At 40.0% G+C, this 9335-nt stretch overlaps 1 protein-coding gene across 1 annotated transcript; it reads right to left on the bottom strand.

Annotated features, from left to right (window-relative positions):
• Positions 1 to 3111: 3111 nt before the first annotated feature.
• LOC112570747 lies at positions 3112 to 8381 on the bottom strand. Its single transcript, XM_025249344.1, has 5 exons — positions 8219 to 8381; positions 6087 to 6319; positions 5444 to 5696; positions 4922 to 5169; positions 3112 to 4179 (listed from the first exon to the last, which is right to left on the bottom strand). The coding sequence occupies exons 2-5, from the start codon at positions 6306 to 6308 to the stop codon at positions 4063 to 4065; spliced, it is 840 nt and encodes a 279-aa protein (XP_025105129.1). The 5' UTR covers positions 6309 to 6319; positions 8219 to 8381; the 3' UTR covers positions 3112 to 4062.
• Positions 8382 to 9335: the final 954 nt, after the last annotated feature.

The following is a 9335-nucleotide window of genomic DNA, read 5'->3' as shown; positions in this document are numbered from 1 at the left end:
CTGCTGGTGGTGGATGTGGTGATGGCAGTGTTGGAGTAACAAAATAAAAACACGTTTGTCTTTAATCATCTTGGGCACTATCCCTAGCTTCATATTTTAAAAAGGTTGGTTATTCCAGTTCTTGGTAGACTACCATCAAGTAGCCCTAGGCGCACAGACAGCCAATCGGTGCATCTACAATTGTTCCCGAAAATAAATAAAATTAGTTGCGGGAGGAGAATAATGTTCTACTTTGATAACGTCATTTGAACCCACCAAGATATGTATTTTTTCATAACTTTCATAACATTGCTATTCTTATTCGCCCCCAGGGGAGAATAGGGCCACAACCACTCCCTCCATCAGACCCGGTTGTGAGCGTCCCTTTCCAGTTGGGACCATGTCATGCCAGATACCTCCAGCATGCTGTGGACTGATCTCCTCCATGTCTGTCTGGGTCTCCCAACCCTGCGCCTCCCCTGTGGATTCCAGCTTAGAGCTTGCCTTGTTAAATTGTCAGCTGGCTTTCGTAGAGTGTGACCGATCCAGCCCCACTTCCGCTTCCTGATGTCTAGGCTGGCAGGGTTTTGGTTGGTCCTCTCCCACAGGTCTGTATTGGAGATCTTCTCGGGCCATCTATGTTGAGGATGTGGTGCAGACATCTGTTGACGAATGTCTGTATCTTGTTGGTGATGGCATTTGTCACTCGCCATGTCTCAGATCCATAGAAAAGGACTGATTTTATATTTGTTATATATATGAATAGCTCTTTTTATGATTACCAAGTATCAAAAGGGAAGTACAAGGTTCTTGTACTAGTCTGGTCTTTGAGGGGAGTGCTACTCTCACTTTTGCAGAAGACAGGTATTCATGCTCATGAATGTCTGTCATGAGATGGTGGTGGGAAGGTGTGCGTGCGTGTGTGTGTGTGTGTGCGCGCGCGTGTGTGCGTGCGTGCGTGAGTGCGTGTGTGTGTAAAAAGAGTGACAAATCTGAGCAGCGTTGATGGCTCTAAGATAAGGTTTAAGTGTATTGAGCAGTGGTTGTGTGGTAATGGTGGCGATGTGTGAGTCTACAAGCTAACATGGTAGCATTGCTGTTGTCTTGCATCACATTTTTCTTTATCCACAATACCAATATTATCGTCTTCTTCGATACGCATTTACTCAGATATTTATCAATATTTACAGTAGAACAGGTATGAAAACTACTTTCAGATATTCCTCACACACATCTGACTATCATGTATCCAGCAGCACTCATTTCTCCAGGCACCGGCATGTTAGGACATCAGAAAGCGTCAAGACGAAGAAATTGTTATTATAAAAATCTTTAATACTAAAGATTCAAAACTGTGTCTCCTCTAATCAAAGACATTTGACGGTGTTCCTATATTGTCATCATCTCATTTTATCGGCATATATGTGACTCTTATTATCACAGAGGACGTTCGAGCTGATAAATAACATTAGCTAATAAATTAGATGCCCAAGTCAGGCTAAGACCTGAATGTAGTAATTCTATGCCTTTGTGTTTGCACATCTGTCAACAGTTTTACTTTATCTGGCCATGCGTTTTCTATAATCAGTTCCTTGTAACTTCCCAAAGATCGTAATTTTATTCTGTTTTGCATTGTCCCTGCTGTAAATCGGGTACAAACAATGAATTAAACTCAGACGACTTTGCACACCTGTACTTAGAACTTGCAAGGTAGTGGGTTAAAGCCAAACACATTTCCTCCTTCTTTATTAGTAAACATCATCGAAGCAGACATTAAGCGATCGAACTTCTATTTAACAAACTGCAATTTTATTTTATTTAACAGAACCTTTCAAACAATAAAAGTTATTAGTGTACTAAGATGATGATTACGAAACAATCACCATTCACTAATGCAGAATCGGCTTACTGGCTAGTCCGGGAACTTTGGGTGTATGCATGTTTATCACACACGTGGGCATTCGTTTTACAAAGGATGAGAGAAAGATTGCCAGAGGTAGATGATGGCTGAGATGCAGAAAAATCATTTTAGCTTTGACATCAGGTGTACAGTCCCTTCCGATAGACACGCACACACGCGCGCGCGGACACACAAACAAATCAAACAAACAACAGTATGACACATCAGCTGTGAAGATGTAAGGTCTTCGGTTTGTCGTAGGTTGATACCCGTAAGTTGTACTCACAGGGTGTGACTTAACTCGGGCTCAGAGAGTTTGACCAAGTCAAATAATGTGGGTGGGCAAGAACTTGTGTTTAAATGTACTTTACTTCAGTTGAACTTGAAGGAGCATCTTTGTTGGGCCTCTTTTTCTCTCATATAAACTCCTTCTTCAGGCCGTTTTTAACTGAACACATACGGATTTTATAAAGATTTTATTTTATATCGGATTTTTACATAAAATATTTTATATAACCGTCATGTGCTTAAAAAAAAAAAAATTCGCCACATTTGATCAAACCTTTGTCAAACGTTAATCCATATTTAGTCCAGTCAAGAACGGCCTTTAGGATGAGAAAATGGAGTCTATTGTTCGCATTTAGAATGGAGGTGTATAATCTTCGCTGCGTATGGCTAGAGATTTTCTTGACTAACAGCATTCTCATCATTTTAACAACAGCCGAAACCAACAACGACGACGAAGAAGAGGATGATGATGATGCCAAGTAAAACGTACGAAGACAAACATAGGATGGAAGGAAAAGAGTGAGAAGAGGTTATGTACAAAATGTAGACAAAAAAAAATCTTTCAAGCTGCCTAACCGCCAGAGGTTTTTGTGATATTTGTAAGAAACTCTCTTCATAACATCCATTATAATTTAATACTACATTTTAATGTACAGCCGCTGGACGTCTAGTACTCATTTAGTAAGGACAGAATTGAATGTATGTCAAACAAATTGCAACATCCGACTCAAAATAAGCAAACAACCTCATCTTAACCTCACTACTCTGGCAGTAGCTGGCGATGAAGAGTAATGGTATAGTTGCATAGGTAACAACAACAATACTCCAAAGGATTTGGAGGATCCTATTGAAATACCAGTAAGTGTAGGAGGTTTCGCGTCCATCACTTGCTTCATCTTAGGAAACCAAGTTCTGTGCGGTGTCTTGAGGCGCGTGTCAACTCGCTGTCAACACGGAGACCAGGCTTTCTTTTTCCTTAATCAACTTGGCTTCAAAATAAAAGTATGATGTACGATGTAAGCTAAAATATTTTAAACTATATCACAAGTATAAATAGTAGATTGAGTCATTTCAGTTCAAACGCTCGACTGTTTAGATAATTCCCTCGTTAGATGGTGCCACTGTTAGCCTCCATTACAATTTTAAAATTAATTATAGAAAATACGATTACCGTCGTCTGAGTAATTTATTCATAGTACCAAATTCCATTAAATTAAATTATTGCCATTGTTTATTCTTGTTAAGTTACAAAATCAAGAATTTCTAATTATATTTCTTGTTGCCTGTTCGTAATAATTCTTTCACATGAAGAATGGCCGTACATTTTTGGCTCAGTAAGATTATTTAGTTTGCGTATCTTTAAAAATGATACCATATTTTCGTTGCAGTTTACTTTACTCACCTGTAAAATTAATTTTCAGAACTACAGCAAAAGTAAAGCAATGTAGCCTGCGAGCAGTTATTGCGCTTTATTATATTATTTTAATTTATTGGGTGTGTATTCCATATATTTACTGTGTCAACAAAAATATTATTTCGACTGTATACTACAGAAGCAAAACGGCAGTATCTCTCTCAGAGTTTCTCTGAATTTTGAGCCCATTTTGTAATAGACAAAAAAGTTGATAGAACCGTTCAACATCCTAAAAAAGTTAATAATATTCCATAAGACAGAGGTTAGATTAGCATAACGACCGTTATAGTTCAGGTCACGCACGAAATACATTGCCATCTGAACGGTGACCACCGGTGTCAAGCAGACAACAAAGAGGACGGAAGTGGCGATGAGCATCTTCGTGAGCGCCACCTCTTTTCCGGAAGTTCTTACTTTTGTCGTGTCGTTGCTGACGCTGCTGGTGGTTGTCTGGTCTCGCCAGGCGACGGCGTGGCTGAGTTTAACAGCAGTGATGGCAGTGGTGATGATGATGACGACGAGTGCGGCGAGAGGGAACACCATGGAGTAGACGAAGATGTCGAAAATATCGAGGATTTCTCTGTTGTCCAAGTAATAACTAAGTGAACAGAGGCAAGAAATCACAGGTGAATATTAACAGCATGTTATTATTACACTCGTTCATGTAAATAATGTCACATGTCCGCACCTCCTACACGCAATGCGGAAAACACAATTAGCCTGATGTTAATTAGTCTGCGGAGCGAGCGGAGAAATATTTTTTGATGCAGAGTGACCTCACATCCGATATTCTCATGGAAGCTAGAATCTTTAATGCAATACGTATTGTGTAGCAAAATATTCAATATTTCTAGGTGGACGGCAATGTAAATAACAATTCTCCCAATATAAGAATAATTGTCAATCGGTAATTTAAAGACATTTACGATTTATTTAGACAGTATATTAGTAAACGAAAAAGAAAAAAATTTCGATCTGTGGACTGCGTTTTCAAAGATGATCAGAAAAGCCGTTCACTTCAAAGGAATTGTTTTAGTTTAAATTTTCAATTATGTTAAACAAATTATTATGAAACCAGTGTCAGTGGTACTTGCTTAAAGACAATGCTTATACATATATATATACACCTACATCGCTTTAGAGATTCGGTTTTTTTATATCTATTTATCTATTAAAAATATACTCTTAAAATAAATTTTACTTACCACGAAAATTAATCCCTTGAATAATCTTAGAAACACTTTTATTTTGCCACGATGGCGCATTTCGTGTTAAATAGGTTTGACTGCACATTGCCTGATCCAGACGAGAGTTAGCACTAAAAATATATCTTCCCTTACCTGGTGAGGTACACCGCAACTCTTGCTGGTGTTGGTGACTGGGTCGTAGACCATCACCGCCTTGTGCTTTGGACCGGCGATGGCGCACATTCCTCCAGCAAGGACGACAGTGGCGACTGTGATGACAACGGCAGTGGTGGAGGTCTTGATGTACCTCTGTGCTTTGAAGGGACTGACCACACAGAAACACCGCTCGCACGCGATCGTTGCCGACACAAACATGGACGCCCACAGGAAACCAGTTGGACCTGAGGACATTGCAGAGAGACATTCAAGAAAACCTTCTGTCTTTTTTTTTTTTTTTCGTAAATAAGTTTACCTTCAGAGTTCACGAGAATGCCATCGTACGTTTAGAAACCTTAGTTTTGCTTGAAAACAAGCAAACATATTAAACAGCAATGTTTCAGTTTTATCAGAAAACGTTGTTTGAAAGCTCTCCAATGTTGTGATTAAAAACCCTAGATAATGACAAAGCTATATGCAAATTATTTCTCACGCAATTGAAGTATTTGATCGTCTTACCTACGAAGTATTGAATAAAGATGTTGAGCTCGAGTCCGGTGAGGCTTCTGTAAGCCCACTCCGCAGACAGGAAAAAGGTGAAGGTGATGGTGGCCAGGTCCACGAGTCCCAAGGCAAAGACACACACGTTGATTCTCTCTCTCAAACCCAGTTTACAGAAGACTGCTGCGCACAGAATGTTGCCCGGCACGCCCAGTACAAACAGCAGAGGTACCAGCCCAACGGAGATGAAGCTAATTATCCAAGAAGCAACCTGTTCAATAAAATTGATGAAAGAGAGCTGTATTTACTTTGAATACTTTCCTTTATTGAAATCTCAATTTTAATGAAGATTTTCTTGTTGGAAGGACCTATTGGAGATAATTATCTCTTCGTTTAAGAGCAGTTTGTTAAAATCGCATTCTCTTATCTGTCCTTCTCTTTTGTTTGTCTTGTTGTTGTATTGTAACTGGTTGTAGTTATGATGGGATAAATGTCCTGCTCTTACAAAACATTTCTACTGGCTCTCTAAAGAAAGCATGGCAATGGCTGGCTTTCGCTGACTGCGAGTTGCAGTACTGGGTTTCGACCTTTAGGTGTGGCAGGCCTGCCAGGTTATCAGGGACAAGAAAGTACCCCCAGCACCTTCAGATATGATACTCACCTCGTTGCTGATAATGTTGTCAACCGTAGTCTGCAACACAGTATCGCCGTGTTCTTTACTATGAGAACCATTAGCGGCCAAAATGTCGATGATGATCTCATCGTGGACAACCGATAACGATGTGGTCATTGCGCAACCTTTTACCCCCGTAATAAAGTCCATACTGGCAGCTGGATTATTTAATTTTTCTGGGTTTACAACAGCAAAACAGCTCGCTGCCATTCCTCAAAGGCCTGGAGAATTAAAAGAAATAACAGTTGCTCACAAAGGGCCTTATGACTGCAAGTTTTAAGAGTCAAAGCTTTTTAGTGATGTCAAAACCGTGGATAAGTAAGGTTTTCCCTTTATCAGACCAGGATGTGCATCATAATTCATCATAACTATTATAGTAATCCACTCAAAGCACAATACGATATTTCTGCATCCTCGTTTATCCAGATTGATCAAAACAGTTATTTTTCACGCAAGAGAGTTTAAACAGTAGGGTTGTATGGTTAAAATAAGATTCTTTGATAATGTCTACAAAGCAAAATGAGAAATTTCATTTACACAAACCTATCCCGGAGTGTAATTCTGCCGTATCAGAACACTTCACCACCGACCTGCCCTCGGAGGCACCCACTTGTGACCCTGTGAAGTGTGAGGGTGAATAACCAGCGCCGCTTGTCTCGCAACATCGCATGGTTTGTGGTCCGAGTCTCCGTGAAATTGAAAGATAAAGTATTTAAATGGAAAGTGATCAATTATTTTCTTTGCGCTGGCTCGTGTTCTGGTTTTACTGAAGTGAAATTTAATATGGTCTTCGCTTGAGCAAACCTTTCTTTTTATCGATGTAGAGAAATGCAGTGTTGGTGCAAATAAATATCAGGGCTGAATTTCTGAACAAAATATACTCGGAAAAAGTGTGCCACGGTTTGATTATAGTTATTCACCTTTGCATGTTTAGAAAGTGGATTCTGCAAGTTGATTTTACCAACATTAAAAACCAAGAAGAATCCATTAAAACAATAAGCGTGTCGGGTAGTGAATAACTGGAGCTTTAGGATGCTCACAATAGACGACTTCACGAAGAACAGGGAATGTCAATAATTATGGAATGCAAACTGTGTAACTTGCTGAAACAATGCGCAGCACTAAGAAACAAGTCGACATCTTCTGTTCTGCGTTTTTATTGCTATATATATATATCACTGAAAGAACAAAATAAAATTTGTCGGTAAGATGTACTAGGGTTCGGGAAAAAGGAAAACCCTGGTTTGTTGAGGCCGTAATAAAGGTAGGCTTGGTATTAGCGAATTAGTCCGACAGTGGCATTATTTAGGCAACAGAATTTCTGTAATCTGTTATTTAGGTTTTTGTCACCTGGATGACCGGACAGCAAAACCATACGCTTTGTGCACGAGCTTGTATTATTGGACTGCTGGCAGACGATTTTTCCACTTAACTACTAAAACGAGGCATGATACTACAAAGCTTCCGGTTTAGTCACATTCATTGTTTGGGCTCGCCGAGACTAGCAGCGGAGAACTTCGCAAGAGGATAAGTGTTGGTCTTGGCAGAAGTCCACCTCTACACGTCTATGCTTTGTGGAGGGCACCCAGTAGTGTCGTGGTTAAAACACCGGCTTGTCACTATTGCAGAGAAAGGAACTGGGAATCTCCACTTAGGACACTGTGACTACACGCAGGTGTCCCGATCTGAGTTTGTGCTCCAGACCGCTTCAAAATTCTCAGTGTGCAGACGCAGGGGTCAACAGGTCATGCCGTGTTCTTGCGTGTTGATGCTGTTATGTGGTTTAATACTCAAATGGTGACCTTAGTTTTGTGAGTAAAACTCTGTACCAATGTACATTCATTATTACTCAATCAATCTTGTCTCTTTAATGTGCAAGTCCATGACAAAATTTGTTGTTTGCACACACAAGATGACCTGTTGACCCCAACAGTACTATGAGAATTTGAAGATGTCTCGAGCACAAACTCATATCGTCACACCAGCCGTCGAGGGTTTTCTCCGGTTTCCACCCCTCCCTCTTCCTTCATAGTGCGAAATCACCTCTAGGTGGATGCACTTTCCCAAACAACCAATAAGACGCATTTCCTGTCGCTCTAAAGTCCCGGAAGTGCACTTACTAAAGTGGAGGGCGCATGACCGGACTGTGTGTCGTTGCTTCCAGTCGCGTCATCTTGTGGCGGAGGCTGCTCACCTGTCGATGACTCAATCGTAGTGGCAGCGTTCCTGACGAGAGTTTAAAGATTTCCACAACCTGTCAACAGCAGGCTCCAACTTAATTTCCCACCGTCTGAAGTTTTTATACACATTCCTACAATTTAAGTAATTTTACTTTAAGCTCGGAGGTCTGGATTTCCCAGCTGACAGCGACGAGTAAATAGACAATGATTTTAAATAGTTGAAATTATTTTTTGTGCAGGTGGACATTTTTCGACATGAAATGTCAAAATATCAATTATTTTCTGTAAGTTACATACGAGCACCAGAGTGCTAACTGATCCCTGTAAATTTACATAGGAGTGTGTGTGTGTGCGGGTGTAGCCTGCGTGTGTGTGTGCGTGTAAAATTTTTGTCGATACGCTAATTGAGAGAGTGAAAAAAAAAAGAAACAAAATTAAGTCGAACATAACTAGGTTGGACTAAGTAGAAGCAACAAACAATGGATTTCAAATTAACGCCATTTTTTTTTTTAAAGAATTGTTTGTATAATAGATTTTCACATTTTTCCCACTTGTTTTACAAGAAGGCGTGAAATAAGACAAGTAAAGTAAGACAGAGGTCGACTGTGACTTCGCGCGTCTGTCTGCAGAGTGTCACTAATTAATTGTTGCTTGCATAAAACAGTTACAATGATAAAGAAAGAATAGACAAATATTTCTTGTACAAAAATATTCTCAAGAAATCAAATTTTGTTCCGTGATTTTTTTTTCTCTGCAGTCAGTTTTTACAGACTTTCCTTCCGAATAATTTATTATTATTTTATTTGTAGCGCAGAATGTATTGGAGCTACACCGATCGAGGTGGTGAAGGCGAGTTCAGGAGTCCATCAGTCGTCGATGACTGGGGATCCGATGCGCGCTGCTGTCAACATGTGTACAGAACCTGTGTCGTGTCTCAGTGACAGTGGATCAAAAGAGGAGATGAACCTCGCAGGGAACCATTGACCACAAAAATGCTGGACAAAGTTTTCTGCTGTTATTTTATTTGCATTGTTCAGAAAGGCTGGTATTTTGCCCT

Source organism: Pomacea canaliculata, linkage group LG8 (genome assembly GCF_003073045.1).
Source record: "Pomacea canaliculata isolate SZHN2017 linkage group LG8, ASM307304v1, whole genome shotgun sequence".
Classification (NCBI taxonomy): Eukaryota; Metazoa; Mollusca; class Gastropoda; order Architaenioglossa; family Ampullariidae; genus Pomacea; species Pomacea canaliculata.
Note: the sequence above shows the minus strand (reverse complement) of the source record. Positions and strands in the feature narration are given on the sequence as shown.

What these genes read in the sequence shown, in the direction of transcription:
- LOC112570747 (XM_025249344.1), bottom strand. Translation starts at nt 6,308, where the DNA reads ATGGCAGCGAGCTGTTTTGCTGTTGTAAACCCAGAAAAATTAAATAAT. An exon ending in CTTTATTCAATACTTCGTAG is followed by an intron (nt 5,170 to 5,443) that starts GTAAGACGATCA and finishes CAATGTCCTCAG; the next exon opens with GTCCAACTGGTTTCCTGTGG. An exon ending in GTTGCGGTGTACCTCACCAG is followed by an intron (nt 4,180 to 4,921) that starts GTAAGGGAAGAT and finishes CTGTTCACTTAG; the next exon opens with TTATTACTTGGACAACAGAG.